The 14,807-nt window shown below is 50.0% G+C and overlaps 2 protein-coding genes across 9 annotated transcripts in view; one reads left to right on the top strand and one right to left on the bottom strand.

Annotated features, from left to right (window-relative positions):
• MMS19 (MMS19 homolog, cytosolic iron-sulfur assembly component) overlaps window positions 1-5,319 on the top strand; it is a 34,266-nt gene extending 28,947 nt beyond the window's left edge. For all 3 annotated transcript variants that reach the window (XM_059398273.1, XM_059398271.1, XM_059398274.1), the window contains 13 exons: window positions 107-262; window positions 1,091-1,190; window positions 1,722-1,824; window positions 2,146-2,214; window positions 2,432-2,558; window positions 3,026-3,126; window positions 3,270-3,326; window positions 3,463-3,649; window positions 3,977-4,059; window positions 4,188-4,352; window positions 4,434-4,493; window positions 4,766-4,866; window positions 4,946-5,319. In XM_059398273.1, the coding sequence (XP_059254256.1) occupies window positions 107-262; window positions 1,091-1,190; window positions 1,722-1,824; window positions 2,146-2,214; window positions 2,432-2,558; window positions 3,026-3,126; window positions 3,270-3,326; window positions 3,463-3,649; window positions 3,977-4,059; window positions 4,188-4,352; window positions 4,434-4,493; window positions 4,766-4,866; window positions 4,946-4,973 (1,337 nt within the window). In that variant the 3' untranslated portion in view covers window positions 4,974-5,319. The remainder of the gene's footprint in view (window positions 1-106; window positions 263-1,090; window positions 1,191-1,721; window positions 1,825-2,145; window positions 2,215-2,431; window positions 2,559-3,025; window positions 3,127-3,269; window positions 3,327-3,462; window positions 3,650-3,976; window positions 4,060-4,187; window positions 4,353-4,433; window positions 4,494-4,765; window positions 4,867-4,945) is intronic.
• Window positions 5,320-5,581: 262 nt separating this feature from the next.
• Window positions 5,582-14,767, bottom strand: ZDHHC16 (zinc finger DHHC-type palmitoyltransferase 16). Of its 6 annotated transcripts, none has more exons than XM_059398267.1 (12): window positions 14,563-14,767; window positions 11,287-11,460; window positions 10,945-11,192; window positions 10,570-10,764; window positions 10,334-10,422; window positions 9,918-9,946; window positions 9,171-9,304; window positions 8,988-9,035; window positions 8,040-8,125; window positions 7,224-7,347; window positions 6,953-7,023; window positions 5,582-6,170 (listed from the first exon to the last, which is right to left on the bottom strand). In XM_059398267.1, exons 3-12 carry the CDS (start codon window positions 11,185-11,187, stop codon window positions 6,056-6,058), a joined length of 1,134 nt encoding a protein of 377 aa, XP_059254250.1. In that variant the 5' UTR covers window positions 11,188-11,192; window positions 11,287-11,460; window positions 14,563-14,767; the 3' UTR covers window positions 5,582-6,055. The 6 variants fall into 6 exon arrangements, with proteins under 6 accessions (XP_059254250.1, XP_059254249.1, XP_059254248.1 ...); XM_059398266.1 differs by having other exon boundaries at window positions 11,287-11,398; XM_059398265.1 differs by lacking the exon at window positions 11,287-11,460 and having other exon boundaries at window positions 14,563-14,766.
• Between the last annotated feature and the right edge of the window lie 40 nt (window positions 14,768-14,807).

The raw sequence follows: 14,807 nt of genomic DNA, 5'->3' as shown, positions 1-14,807 counted from the left end.
TACTTGTGATCTCTGTCTGTCAAATAAATAAATAAAATCTTTAAAAAAAAAAAAAAGAAAGAAAGAAAGAAAAGAAAACTTGACACAATATTTTCTCATCACACAGGGACTGTGGTTGCAGAAACCAGTGAAGTTATTGCCGTCTGTCAGAGCCTCCAGCAGGTGGCAGAAAAATGCCAACAGGACCCCGAGAGCTGCTGGTATTTCCATCAGACAGCTGTACCTTGCCTGCTTGCCTTGGCTGTGCAGGCTTCCATGCCAGGTGACTTTTCTGCAGCCCAGACTTGGAGCTAGCCCGCCTCTAGACCTCAGCTTTCCACTAGTGTTGAGCAGCACTGTCACCCTGAGGCTATCGCTGGTATTACATTCTGTACCAGCAGAGGCTTCTTTTCAATGCTTTGTCCCCAAAGTGAGATTTCACTTCAAGCAAAGGGTTCCAACCTGACCGGTGTTAGCAACACCAGAACGATGCTTACCTTTTTTCTCTGTAATTGCTATGTGATTAGTTTAGTTCAAAATTAGGCCTTGGAGTTAAGCTGACCTGGTTGGCCAGCTTTAACTCCACCTCTTGTTAACTTAAGTGAAGATACTTAGCCTTTGTATGCCTCTGTTCCCTTGCTTATAAGGGGAAGGTAAAGAGTAGTATCTGTGTCACAGGGTAGTTAGGATTAAATAAAAATGTGTGGTGCCTGGCAATGTAGTACGTAGTATATACCTATGGGGGCTCCCTATAGGTAGCTGCTGTGATAATGAGGACCCGTGATGATAAATACGTGTGACCTTTAAGTTTGGGAAAAACTAAAATATTCCTGAAGTTAAGAAGATTGTGATAGTTAACTCTAATTAATTCTCCACATTGCCAGCCTAAGGATAGCACAGAATATTCAAGAACTTGTGGCCCACGTTAGCTACTCCAGCTTCTGGGGTTGTGCTGGTGCTCCGGGCTGCTGGGGACCTTAGCACTACTAGAGGACAGGGTAGAAACTGCTGCCATTTTGACTAGAACTGTGGTGATGACAGGGCCTAATCTGAACCACAGTCATGGCATGGTGATGGGGTGTGTGTGTGTGTGTGTGTGTTGATTTTTCAGAGAAGGAACACTCAGTTCTGAGAAAAGTACTGTTGGAAGATGAGGTCTTGGCTGCCATGGTGTCTGTCATTGGCACTGCCACTACCCACTTGAGCCCTGAGTGAGTATAATCATTGATGTGGCTTGATCCTAGGCAGGAGGATAACAGTCTTGAAGAGAAGCCGCAGATAGCTGCCTTCGGAACTGTCCTTTTACCCAAAATCAAATGTGGAGGGAGTTGTTTTGCTGGCAAAGTAAAAGGAAGGGGCTTTTTCAGCACCATGGGTTATGAGGGTGGGGGAAGCATGGGCTAATGTTTCTTAGCTACAGATGTGCATAAGAATCACCTGTGGAGCATTTTTGTTTATTTTTTAATTTATGTATTTATTTATTTATTTTGGAAATATACACTGAGTTCTCTGACTAGATAGATTATAAGCTTCAGGAGAACGGGGATTTAATCTACCTGGTTCACTGCTAAATCACCAGGGCCTAAAATGGGAATGGTTCTTAGCCCATAATATATGCTAAATTAATACCTGTTGAATGCGTGAAAGATCATGATTTGGCCCATTGACCCAGTGACGCTCATGTGAACTGAGGGTACTTCAGAACCCTGGCTCCTTGGTGATACGTAGTCTTCTCTCCCCAGCTTAGCTGCCCAGAGTGTCGCCCACATTGTGCCCCTTTTCTTGGATGGCAACATTTCCTTTCTGCCTGAAAACAGCTTTCCTTGTAGATTCCAGCCATTCCAGGTAAGAATCTAATGGACCAGAAGGGAAAGAATCTTGGACTTCTTTTTTTTAAGATTGTATTTATTTGGGAAAGAGAGTGCACAAGAGAGCATAAGCGGTGGAGGAGAAGCAAACTCTGCTGAGCAGGGAGCCCGATGTGGGGCTTGATCCCAGGACCCTGGGTCATAACCTAAGCCGAAGACAGATGTTTAACCAACTGAGCCACCCAGGCGTCCCAGGACTCCTTTCCTTCAAATTTTTAGAGCTAATATGGGATGGGTTTGGGGACAGACAAGCCTAGTGCTGCAAGACAGGCTTGCTAGAGCTCTTCTTCTTTTATAGGATGGTTCCTCAGGGCAGAGGCGGCTGGTTGCACTGCTTATGGCCTTTGTGTGCTCCTTACCTCGAAATGTGAGTACATTTGGGGAGTGCCCTAGTTTAACCCTGACAAGGGGAGGCAGCTCCCAAGTGACTTCCGGTCAGAAACTTGCCGTAGGCTAAGCTGATCTATTTTCCTCATGGGAGAATTTAGTTCTCATCCATTCTGGCCCCTGCTGCCACTTTCTACTGGGTATCTCTTGGAGTGCAAGTGTTCTCTTCGTGCATCACATGGTCAGGTTTTGTGTAGGTGGAAATCCCTCAGCTGAACCAACTCATGCGGGAGCTTGTGGAGCTGAGCTGCTGCCCCAGCTGCCCGTTCTCCTCCACCGCCGCTGCCAAGTGCTTTGCAGGACTCCTCAACAAGCTCCCTGCAGGTACTGAGATGAGGCTGGGGGCGGGAGCCTCCTGGAAGCAATTACTGATGAAATCTTGGAAGTTAAGCCTTTACAAAAAGGAGCTGCTAATAATATAATAGGGACTCCCAAGGGACAGTGCTTGGGACAAGAGTCAAGACCAAAGTTGGGCAAAACTTACGGGACATAAGAAGATAAGAGGGTTCAAGCAGAGTGCTCTGTCTAGGTCTGTCATCCTACTCCCCACAGGGTGCTATTAGAGATCATTTTTTTCTAGAAGTAGACCGCTCTTTCCGAATACTAGTACCCCTGTGTTATGAGATACCAGGCTCTCACGCTGGTGTCCTAGATCTGAGTGGGCCAAGTCAGCCAGATTGATAATATTCTCTTCTAAAGTCTTCTCAGGGAGCCCTGCATTTAAACGATTTATATCCTTTGTTGTTAAAGGAGAAATGTGTAGCCTCTGCATCAGTATTCCTTATTTTTAGGGCAACAGGTGGATGAATTCCTGCAGCTAGCTGTGGACAAAGTAGAGGCTGGCCTGAGCCCTGGGCCCTGTCGAAGTCAGGCCTTCACACTGCTTCTCTGGGTAAGGAGCCAGAATGGATTCTGATTAGACAGAGACAATTCTGTCTGGTTAAATGAAATTTCTCCATTTGACCTTGAACCATAAGCATGCTTCTTGGGGTTCTGGGGTTCGAGTGTCGTGCTCTGTTCTCTTTCTGATTACAGGTAACAAAGGCCCTGGTACTCAGATATCACCCTCTCAGCTCCTGCCTTACAGACCGGGTAAGTCTGTTCTGGAGACAGGAGAGCCAAGGACCTAAACGGGAGTTTCCTTGTTTATCATCCTAGAAATGACAGTCATCCTCCTCTTGAGTATTTAAGATTCATTCTTCTCTTCTGGTGCACCTCTTTTCTGCAGCTCACGGGCCTTCTGAGTGATCCAGAGCTAGGCCCAGCAGCAGCCGACGGCTTCTCTCTGCTCATGTCTGACTGCACAGATGTGCTGACACGCGCTGGCCACGCTGAGGTGCGGCTCATGTTCCGCCAGCGCTTCTTCACAGATAATGTGCCTGCTTTGGTGCAGGGCTTCCATGCTGCTTCCCAAGGTGAGAGGGGTCTAAAAGAAAGGCCTCGAATATATAGACCTTTCCTTTGCTCAGGGCACATTCTCTCAAATAATTTGGGACCTGAGTGCTGCTTTAGAGCTGTAGTGTCGCCTGTACCTGAAAGGCTAAAATTTCCAAATGCTTGTTCCACTTTTTTTTCCTTTAATGAGTCTCTCTGCCTTTTCTGAGCTTGAAGGTTTGGTCGGGGGGGGGGGGTTCCCAACCTTTTGCTCGGCTGATGTCCCAGCTTCATCAGAGATTGAAGTTGAATTCCCAAGCCCTATGTCTGAGACCAGTTTCTGCCTAAGCTTTTCCATGTTTTTACAGATGTGAAGCCAAATTACCTGAAGGGCCTGTCTCATGTACTTAATAGGCTGCCTAAGCCTGTGCTCTTGCCAGAGTTGCCCACGGTAAGTCCTGAAGTCAGAGCCTCAGACGGGGGCACTAAGGCAGTGTCCCCAGCCGGGGCATGATGAGGTGGAGGAAAAGCGGGCTTATCACATACATGATCGTGCCTGCCTTCTCTGTGGCCCTTTAGCTGCTCTCCTTGCTGCTGGAGGCCCTGTCCTGCTCTGACTGTGTAGTACAGCTCTCTACCCTCAGCTGCCTTCAGCCTCTTCTGTTGGAAGCACCCCAGGTCATGAGTCTTCATGTGGACACCCTCGTCACCAAGTTTCTGAACCTCAGCTCTAGCCCTTCCATGGTGCGTTAAGCCCCCACAACTCTTTGGCATCTATGTGTCTCCTTCATGGGTCTCCTCTCACCCTCTGGGATTGTGTTCCAGGCGGTCCGGATTGCTGCGCTGCGGTGTATGCACGCTCTTACTCGTCTGCCCACCCCTGTGGTAAGTACCTCTTTGGCCTGGACCCTTCTTAGAAGAGCCAGAGAAGTACCTTTTTGCCTTAACAAGCAGGACTGGCCACCCTGCTGTGTGACCGCTGTGTGAGGTACGCACAGGCAGGCATTTACCTGACCACCCTGTGATGGAACGGCCATCCTGCCACAGAGCATCCTCTGGAATCGCTAAAGAAGAGGAAGACATTAGTTGTAGAGTCAGAGAAGCAGCCCTTTCAGTTGCTTTGGTTGAGCGAAGCTGTGGCTCTTCTAACTCCACAGCTGCTGCCATACAAACCACAGGTGATCCGAGCTTTAGCCAAGCCCCTGGATGACAAGAAGAGACTGGTGCGCAAGGAGGCAGTATCAGCCAGGGGAGAATGGTGAGTTTCTAGGTCATGGGCAAGATGGAATTGAAATGAGCCTCATTGCTGACGCTGCCAACATTCTTTCTGCTTACAGGTTTCTGCTGGGGAGCCCTGGCAGCTGAGCCCTCAGTCCCAGCCTAGGCTGTTCCAACAGACAATCTAACTTGGAATTACTAACTAGCAAGCCATCTTGCCCAAGGCAGGGAGACCACTGGCCTCTGATTGCCTCTCCGTGGGCCACTGTTGCTGGCTGTTTAACATAGGAATCCTGACTTCTAAGGCTTTGTGAAGTAACTGAGTGTGAGACCACTTGTGTTTGAAGAAAATCTTGGTCTTAGGGCTCTTCCATTTACCTGTTAGAAGAAGAAAGATATGCTGCTGTGGGGCGAATGCAGATGAATGTGGCTTTGAGGACCAGGATGATGGATGTGTGTGTACCTACTGGAGAATAAAGGTTTCTTTTGGTAATGGGGCTGTCAGATATTTTCCCCCTCCCCACGTATGTCTCTGTGGCACCTACCTAGAGCACCACTGCGTAAGCGCACCACTGGTAAGCGCACCACTGCGTAAGCTAGAGGAACACTAACAACAGGAACTCGCCAGTAATTCTTGGGGGCATCCACCTCTCGAAGTAGAGCACGGGAAGCATGACCCCAAAACACATACTCACCAGGCCCTGACTCTGACTTCTCCCTTCCTCACCCTCTAGTAAAAGCAAAAGGAAGCTACGTATCTTTAAAAATCAAATACCTTTATTTTTCACCTTCAGCAGCATGTGAGAAGTGGCAGTGACCTCAGCAGTAGGCATGGTGTCTTGCCCTGTTGAGAAGCCAGAATCTCCGCTCTACTGTTCAGGTGTTTCCTCAGACAGCAAGTGGAAGAGGAGGTGGCCAACCCCAGTGCTGGAACCTGGAGGAGGTTGGGGTCAGCACCTGGCAAGGTTGCTAGCTGCCTAATCTCCAGTCTGGGGCTGGAAGTTCAGTTTGCCTGAGCTGAGTAAAGGAACATCAGTCCTAGGATTTTTCCACATCGTGCCTTGTTTCTGCAGTAGCCAGGAGATTGGTCCTTGAGTTGTCCCTGCACAGTACTCTAAGGCAGGGCCACTGACTTTTTTGCCCAAGGATCCCAAGAAGCTATCCTTGGAGGCCCTTGAGACAACGTAGGAAGCAGGGTGGTGCTCAAGCTGTGACTGACACAATCCAGCTCACACTGCCATCACAGAGGCCGAGTGAGCAGTCACCCAGGGAGGGGGTTCCCAGCTCATTCCATTCCCATGGGGCAGATGACTGGAAGGTAACAGCACCCGAGTAAGCCAGTGTCTGTAAGAGAAGACAGAATGTCTGAGTTCCAAGAGTTCCTGGTCTTCCTTCCTGATCCTCAGTCCTCAGCAAGGATTCAAGGTATCCTCAAGCTACGTTGGCATTAATCCCAAAGGTAACAAAAGTTCTAATTTGTCCCATGTGCCCTCTGGTGTCTTGAGGGCCTTTAGAGGTTTCAAGCGAAACTTCTAAGGGGCCACTCCAAGCAGTGACAGGCAGGACTGCAATGAGGGCAGGTACTTCTGGTCTCCTGGTTACTACTGTCTTGGGAGTTGCAATTTGAAAAGTGGTTTACCCTTGTCTCTTGGGCTCAGGGAGGGAACTTCATTTTTTTGTCCTAGGACTTGTGTTACAAACAGATGACTACTATCTCACGTGTTGCTGGCCTGAACTCCAGGCACTGGCATACAAATGGGAGGAGGCTCGTGGTCACTCTCTCCTACCTAGAGGTCCCTTCTTGACAGTAGCTGTAGTCATCTGTAAGCCACATATGCATGTACACCACACAGCTTTGGCCTTAAGCCCCTTTGGCTCAATGGAACAGTGATCTCTACTCCGAGTCTAGACCTGCAGTGGTCCAGTATGGGAGCCACTAGCCACATATGCCTATTTAAATTAATGATAATTAAATTGAAAATATAACTTGTGGGTGCATTAGCCACATTTCAAGTGTTCAGCAACCATATGTGGCTAGTGGCTAATATCTTACACAACATAGGTACAGAAAATTTTTATCACAGTGAATTCTACTGGATGGCACTGGACTAGCTGTTATACTTTACCTTCCTGTATCCACACCCAGGAAAACCTTCCAGTTGTCCAGGCAGCCATAGTTGTAATGATTCCTAAAAACCTAGAGCCAAGAAAAACAGGTTTTTACAAACCCTTTTTTACTTAATTCCCTCCTAATTTTAAAGTCTAAATTGGCTAAGCTAAGGCTCAGCTAGGCAAGTTCTGACCTATGAGGCCTGCCCTTATTGGCCCTGGCCATGGCTTCTGTTTCCAGGACAGCAGGTTCAGTTACCCTCCACCCCAAGCCCTCGCCCTACTCACTCTGCCCTTGGCCTGCAGCCGACGTCTCTCCTTCTTGTTGATGTGCCTTTCGATACTAGTCTCACCTCGACTGATGAGAACGGCATGCCATATAGTTAGGGCACCCAAGGCAAGTGCTACGGAACTAAGAAAAGAGGGGCCGAGATTGGTGGGGAGTTTTGAGGAGGGGGAGGCTACAAGTAGGTCTGAATTCGAAACTGAGCTGAGCAATGATCCCCTGGAAACCTCTCTAAGTCTTGTCTCCCAGCCTATGTCGTAGGTCAGTTGTTGCTTCGCTATGTCTATTAAAAACATCAATGAAGAAGCATCAACATGAAAAAAAAAAAAAAAAAGAAGAAGCATCAACATGGGCAAAGAATAAATTATGTGGAAAGAAGGATGGGGAAACAAGTGTGCGTTGCAAATAAAAATGGTCCATATTTCCTAAAATACCCACGCTTAGGAAACAGCAGCAGGTACTGAAAGCACCAGGTTTAGAACAGGCAGCACACATTTCTGATTCCGGCTCTCCCATTCCCAGCTGTGATCACACAGCAACTCACTTCACCCTCTCATCTTCAGTTCTCATCTGGAAATTGTACTGTCCTACCCTGAGGTAGAAGCTTAACTTACCCTGGCACGTAACACTCAGTGCTAGCATCCTTAGTGTTCCCTGCCCCAAAACACTGAAGAAAATGAAGCACTGACTCTTTGCCAAGCTAAGTCACACTAAGAACAGCAGCACATGACAGGTGGGTCCCTGCCCACACATGGGCACTGGAACGGTTTTCCTCTAGCTGCCCCCCACTTAAACTGTCAAAAATGAGTGTTTGATACCTGCACAGGAACCAGAGGTAGACAAGACTCTTGTGAGTCACCCTTTCTCGGAAGGAGAAGGTGGGTGGTGGGGTCTGGTGATACGTCTAGAAAAAGAAGAGCAGGGTGGTTCATTTGCTCTGTTGGTCTCTACTACAGCCCCCAGGACCTGCAGGCATGGAAGTGACCAAAGCCCAGGGTGAGAAAGTAGGGAGTCAAGCCACAGAGAACTCGGGGCAGCAGCCAGATGGGTGGGTCAAGCCCGGCGGCGGCATCATGTGGACACATACTGGGCAGAGCGGGTCTGGACAGGATGGCAAAGCACAGGAGGAGCCGACCCTGAGCCTTCAGATTTGACAACACAAATGGGGCTCCAGGGGAAGCCACTCCACTTCCCAGCGAGAACACCCTCACTATGTAGCTGGAATCCTCAAGAGAGGAGGCCAGGCCCACACCCAGAATATAAGCACAAGCAGGGAGAACTGAGCTCCGCTGAGGGCTGAAAGGGCAGCAGAGGTTAAGTGGTACAGTCATGACCCAAGACCTCTCAGAATTAGGGGTCCTAAAAGGCCCAGGAGAAGCAATGATCCTGACAATGGATGCAGAAAGACCAGGAACAAAGGGTGATCAGACTGGCCCAGCCTGATCTCTGTCCCCTGGAACCCCATTACACAGACTAACACAGACTCCTTGCTGCTCAGGCCATCACCAAGGCAGAGTCCTTGCTCGGCCCAAAGAAGGTGATAATGGGATAGAGAGCCCAAAACTGTCACAAACCAGGGATTTTAGTTTACCCCAGGCCACAGAGCCTGCCCATGGCAGACAGCCTTCCAGAATACCCCTGATCCAGTCTTGAGAGGCCCCTCAGCCAGCCTCTACAACTGCACTAGCAGGTGGGCCCCCGCTGCCTCAGCAACTCTATACCCCCTGGCCTGAGCAGCAGGAGGCAGTGGGGTGGGGACAGCCCACCTGGTTGGCAACCGCCTGTAGTTTGTTCTTGTCGAGCTGTTTCATTTTCTAAGGGGATGGAAAACAGTGCTGGTTATTACTCTTAGGCCTCTAGGATGGAGGTGCTACCAGCCCCACTCCTTAGGAACAAATTCCATGCCCCCAAATTCTACGGAGCTATCCTGCTCCTAACCATGGGCTCACCTCGATGGCAGCATAAGCTTCCCGGAAAAGGTCCCAACTTCCGTAGCTGCAGTAGACACAGCCCAGAGTCATGAAAAAGCAGAAAGAGAAGAAGTACCGATGGTTATAGTGGCCCACACAGTTGTTTAGCCAGGCTGGTGGGGGAAGGATTAAGGATAAGACCAAACGCAGCTTCTGGTCTCTGGTTCATCCCTGCTTCATAAAGGCATCATCCAAACACAGGGCTTCCAGTTACCAAGAACTATATCCCAAAGGCAGGAAAACATAGGACTGTTCCCAGAGGTTAAAGTTTTTCAGAGCCTTCACCAGTCCCACTGGGAAATTGTGAAAACTGAAATCCTTCAGCAAAATGAATCTGCCAATACTTCAACCTAGCTTGGGTTAACCAGTCACCTGTAAGGGACAGTACCAAGATACTAGTGGTTCTATCTGGAACGCCCAGTGGACACCATGAAGCCCAAACAACTCCTAACATCCCACAAATGATAGCATGACAGTCTACAAAAGAAAACTATTAGAATAGATCCTCTGCTCCACGAAGATCTGTCCCAGAGCTGGTAAGCCTCCTGCTTCTCCCCCGCCAGCCCTGGCCCCAGAGATGGCCAGTCCCCACCACTCCTCTTCTACTAACTTTCATGAGCCCAGTGTTCTTGGGAGGGATGATGCCTTGGTTGTGGCCCATAACCCAGTGCGGGGCTCTGGAGCTAAAGGAACAGGCCTCAGGCAGAAGAGACCATAAAAGGATACGGCAGTGGTGATCCATCTTCAGCACACACCTGTGAGGGAGGGACACAGGCTCTGTTACGGTGGCCAAGGTTCTTGAGAGGTCAGTGCCCATCCTTTCCTACAAGGCCCAGCATCCTGCTGAGGTGGAAAGGGCACAGACTTTGAAGAGAGCCAGGCCTCGCTTCCAAACCCTGCTTCACTGGCTACATGATCCTGGACAAGGTTAACTCCTCTCTGAAGCTCAGTGTCCACAGTGGTGACAATGCCTAACCCAGGACCATCCTGAGGACCAGGTGTCACGATGTGAGGGCACACTGCCTGGTATATATGACGGGCGCTTCGTGAACGTCTTCTCAAACTTTAGGTCTAAATTTTGCCCTAGGGTTTCAGCAGAACGGCCAAAGCTGGGGTTCACAGCAAGCAAAGCCAAGACCCACCTATTGCAGATGCTGCAGTGGTGTGTTCGGGCTGGCTTGGGGTAAATGCACTTCTTACAAATGGAGACTGTTGCAATGTCATTCCTGCCCTGTGCAGAGGGAGAAAAAAGCATCATGACAACAGCGGCAGCACAGCTGACCTCAGAAGGTACCAAGGCACTCTCCCTCCCCACTCCTGGGGCTGGCTCCCACAGCCTGCAGCTCTATCCCTCCCACATGGCCCTGTGGGGACCGACCTGCGGTGGGTATCCAGGTGGAGTGGTGATGGCCTGGTAGTAATGGAAGACGATAAGGATCAGATTCCAGTGGCTGTAGAAGAAGTGCCAGCAGAGCCGTGGCACTGAGTACGTTCGGAGGATGAGAGGCAGGACGCACAGGTAGGCAATGGCCACGATGGAGCTGGTCAGCACAATCACCAACACCACGAACACCTGCCCACACCAGTGAGGTTGTGGAGACACAGTCAGAGTTTGCCAACACCAAGGGCAGACTCGGGAATTTCCCTGGGGTAGGGGGTTGGTGTGGGTCCCAAACCCAATGTGGGTCCACCAGACACATGTCCTTCTACTACCCCAAAACAGCCCTTTTCCTGCTCCCTGGGCATCACTCACCACCCCACACCAGCGGATCACGTTGTCCACCAGCCAGTAGATAGGCTCAAAGGCAGCATCGACAGCGGTGTCACTGCCCCCAAAGGAGTTGTAGAGCAGGGAGCGCAGGCAGACCTTGCCATAGCGCCAGCGCTGTACCAGGCCCCGGAGCAGAGGTGGGCAGCGGCGCCTGTAGCCCAGGAGCAGAAGCAGGCGCAGGCAGAGGCGGGCGGGCCCCAGCAGCAGGCTCCGCTGGCCCCGCATGGCTCCTAGGAGAGCACACCATTGTGAGGAGCTGGTCAGGTCCTGTCCCTCCCTATCCCGCCAGGGAGGAGGGGGCAAAGACCTCAAAATGAGGCCCACCTGTGCCAGTCACCAGCTGTGGCAAGTAGGAAGGTCACTTCACTTCTCTGCAGAATAGGTGGCACCAGTGTCCCAACCAGATTACATTGGGTAGGGTCTGGAGGTTCTGAACCTGCAGAAATCCTACTTCTATTATACCACATGGGTACAGAGCAAATCCAAGATGAGGCACACCTAGAGTAAAGAGCCACAGTAAAGGGCTCGGGGAGAGGCAGGCAGCTCCAAGCAAGGCATGGTCTTCGGAGTTGTCTGTGTAGACAGAGCACTGGGTGGAGCACAGCGGACAAGCACCACACCTCTGTGGGCAGGGCCATCACAGGGGAGGATTCCCAGGGTCTCCTGCCTGCTCTAGCCCACCCACCCACCTCCAAACAATTGTTCTTCACCATGGAATGGCCACTGGGGGAGTAAGCGCGTAGCATGTGGGTCCTACATCTAGATCTGCCCTGGTGCTGAATCTCTGCAGAAGATACTCATCTTTCCTCCTTCCTCTGGGCTAATGTTACAAGCCACCAGACCCAGCCTGGTAGCCTGAGAGTTCCTGTCTCCTGTCAGGACACCTCAGCTACCCTACATGACATCAGATGCTTTGTCTCCAATTCCAGTCCCAGCCCCACCCCAAGGATACAAAAGCCAAGACAACTTCAGGTGTTCACAGCAGAACACCACCACAGGCAGGAGACCGTGGCAGTGGGAGGGGGGCCTTCATGCTGTGGCTCATGAAGACCACAGAGCCTGTCCTCTGTGATGAGTCTCCACTGGCCAGTTCTAGCTGGACACTCATGAGTCTTCTCTGCAGCTGCTGCCCTTGCCCCCAAGCTTCCCAACCAGACTTCCCAGCTCTGAAAGTACCTTCATTCCTCTATGTGAGTTCAACCTCACTCAACAGCCATGGGAGGTCAGCTGCCCAGGCAATGTCCAGAACAGAAGTCATGGGCTCCTTCAATGCTAGTCTCATCAATTCCGCAGATCAAAGCCCTTACCAGAAGAGAAATTATCTGATTTTCCCCTAGGGCTACTATGTCCTCAGCAACTTCACTGACTTATTTAACAGGCAGCTCAAAACCCAACAGAAACTGGAGGAGGCTGCTCCACTGTAGTGACGGTTTCAGTTCAGTAACTGGAGCAAGGTGCTCTCCTTGCACACTGGCTTATCACTAGACGCCTTTCAAAACAAAAACAAAAACATTTCATTACCTTCTTCCACAAGCCCTGTAATGACTTACGGCAAAAAAGAATCCGGCAGACAAGGCCAGCAAAAGAGTAGACAATTCAGTAAGGATCTACTCTGCATCAGGATAAAGAAACTGGCCATTCCCATCACTCCTAGGAGCTAAGAGACTTAAGAAGTAGTGTAGAAATGAGAGAAAGGAAAAATCAGCCTTCCTCCTTCCTCTTGAGTTGGAGTCCTATTGCTCAGAACCATGATTTGGCTTGAAGTATGAATTTTCAAAATAGTATATGGCCATAGTTAAATGTAAGACAAACGTTTTACCCCACAACAAATCCAAGTGACTCCACATCCCTGTTCATTCCCTTACTGTGGCTAATGGAGAGTTTCCTATTTGCTAAAATACTCTTTATAGCAACAGCTCACAAATAAGATGCATTCCTCGCCTGTTAATAAACAGAGGAGTTATACGCCATCTCTCCAGTCTACAAAAAAACCCAGAAATATTCTTTTTCAGATTCTCCACCTTTCAAACTGTCCTCAACCACCTCTGGTATTCCAGAGCTCTACAGGAAATGCCTGCCTCCAGGACTAGACTTACTCTCATCTACCCCATAACTTGACTAGGGTTCCATTCTGCACTTAAGTAGTTCTGTGATCTTGGGTAAATCACCCAATCTCCTTGTGTTCTCATTCAGTGACAGGGTAGGGTTAAATGCTAAGTTCTCTTCCAGCTCTAACCCTCTATCGTTCTATATATACACTTAGTTAAGATATAAATGAAATATTTACAAAATGCTTAACATGATACCTGGCTCACAGAAGGACTCAATAAAAGCTTGTTAAAGAACAGAGGACACAGAAGTGGTGAGGCTGGTCCAACGTCTATCTGTGCTACAAATAATAGCGAGTGCACTCCTGCCAAAGTAATAACATTTAAAAAAAAAAAGTGTCTGATGCTATCATTCTTTATGGTCAGTGAAGAGAAAAGGAAACCATGATTAGAATCATAGTACTTAAGAGCAAGAAAGGATTTTGGAAAACATGTCCAACCAGAAATCAACCCAAACATGTAAGCTAAAAGCTTGTAGATGCAGAGCTACACATCAGATTTGAGCAACTCATTTTAGCTACTGGGGTTTAGGGGGTACAGGGATGGCAGGGAAGAGAGACTGTGGTCCATGGGATCACACCTGAACATACGGAGTTCCTTCCTTCTCAGGAAATTGAGGTAAAACAGATTTGGAAAAAACTGTGTGTGTGTACATTGTGGTGGGGTGCAAAGAATGAGAGTGAACACAGGAGGAAACAGCAAAGCTGAGCTTCACTATCACCCCAAGCACAAGCCTTTAGCACTCGGATCCCTCCGTAGCAACCATGGGCCATAGTGACGTCTGCCACCAGATTAGAGAGGATTGAAGTCAGCCACAGCACTCCCCTCTTTCCAAGGCTCTAAGTCACCATCTGTTTTCCAAGGGGAAACTGGAGTGGTGGGGGCTGGAGGATTTGAACGGGGAGGGATATATTCCAAAGCCACCAGAAGGCAAGGGAAACTGAGATGAAAGTTGTAGCAAATCTCATCTGGACAAAGATGAGTGCAGGCAGACTTCTCTTCCGGACTAACATCCCTTGAAAGAGAAAAAGTTAAGCATGGGCCCACACGACCTGAGATCCGCTTGAGAGGATCCAACTGCAAGATCTGAAGTTGCAGTCACAAAAACCCGGAGAAGGTTTTACTTCTGAATGGGGTGGCCTGGTCACTGTGGGATGGACTGGAAGTCGGGGGGGGGGGGGGGACAAAAAACTTGGGTTCCGGTTTGGGCTCTACCTTAAACTATCTTTGAGCCACCAGACAAGTCAAATCCTGTCTCTGGATCTGAGTTTCCAAATCTGTAAAATGGGCAACTTGAGTTGGCTGACCTCCTTCCAGCTCCGCGCATTACAGCTCCCCAAGGGTGCACTCCGCCAGTCTTGTGCTGGGCAAGGCCGTGCAGGGCGGAGCAAGGAGAGAACAGGAACCCGGGCTCAGGAAAAGGCCCCGAACAGGGCCCGACCCTAGAAAAAAGGGCAGCACTGGGGAGCAAAGGCCGCGGCTCCGCTCTTACCTGCCGCCCGCCGACTCCCCAGTCAGCCAAATGGAACCCCCGCAGCCTCCGCCGCCGTTCACTGCCACCCCCTCCAGCTCTGCAACCCGGCCGGGCCCGGGTCAGTCCAACCAACCATCGCCCGCCACTCGCAGCACCAGCCCGCAGCCTGGGACCCGCCGCCAGCCCATCCTGGACCACAGGCGCACGCGCAAGCGTGCCGGAGCCCCGCCCCCAGACTGGTTCTGGGGCAACCTGGGAAATAA

Source organism: Mustela nigripes, chromosome 4 (assembly GCF_022355385.1).
Source record: "Mustela nigripes isolate SB6536 chromosome 4, MUSNIG.SB6536, whole genome shotgun sequence".
Taxonomy (NCBI): Eukaryota; Metazoa; Chordata; class Mammalia; order Carnivora; family Mustelidae; genus Mustela; species Mustela nigripes.
The sequence above is the reverse complement of the archived record's forward strand: the minus strand, read 5'-3'. Positions and strand labels throughout refer to the sequence as shown.

Excerpts from the sequence above, each read along its gene's own strand:
- ZDHHC16 (XM_059398267.1), bottom strand. The coding sequence starts at position 11,187 with ATGCGGGGCCAGCGGAGCCTGCTGCTGGGGCCCGCCCGCCTCTGCCTG. Across the intron at positions 10,765-10,944 it reads TGATCCGCTGGTGTGGGGTG|GTGTTCGTGGTGTTGGTGAT; the intron begins GTGAGTGATGCC and ends TGGTGTGGGCAG. Across the intron at positions 9,947-10,333 it reads CACTGCAGCATCTGCAATAG|GTGTGTGCTGAAGATGGATC; the intron begins GTGGGTCTTGGC and ends CCTCCCTCACAG.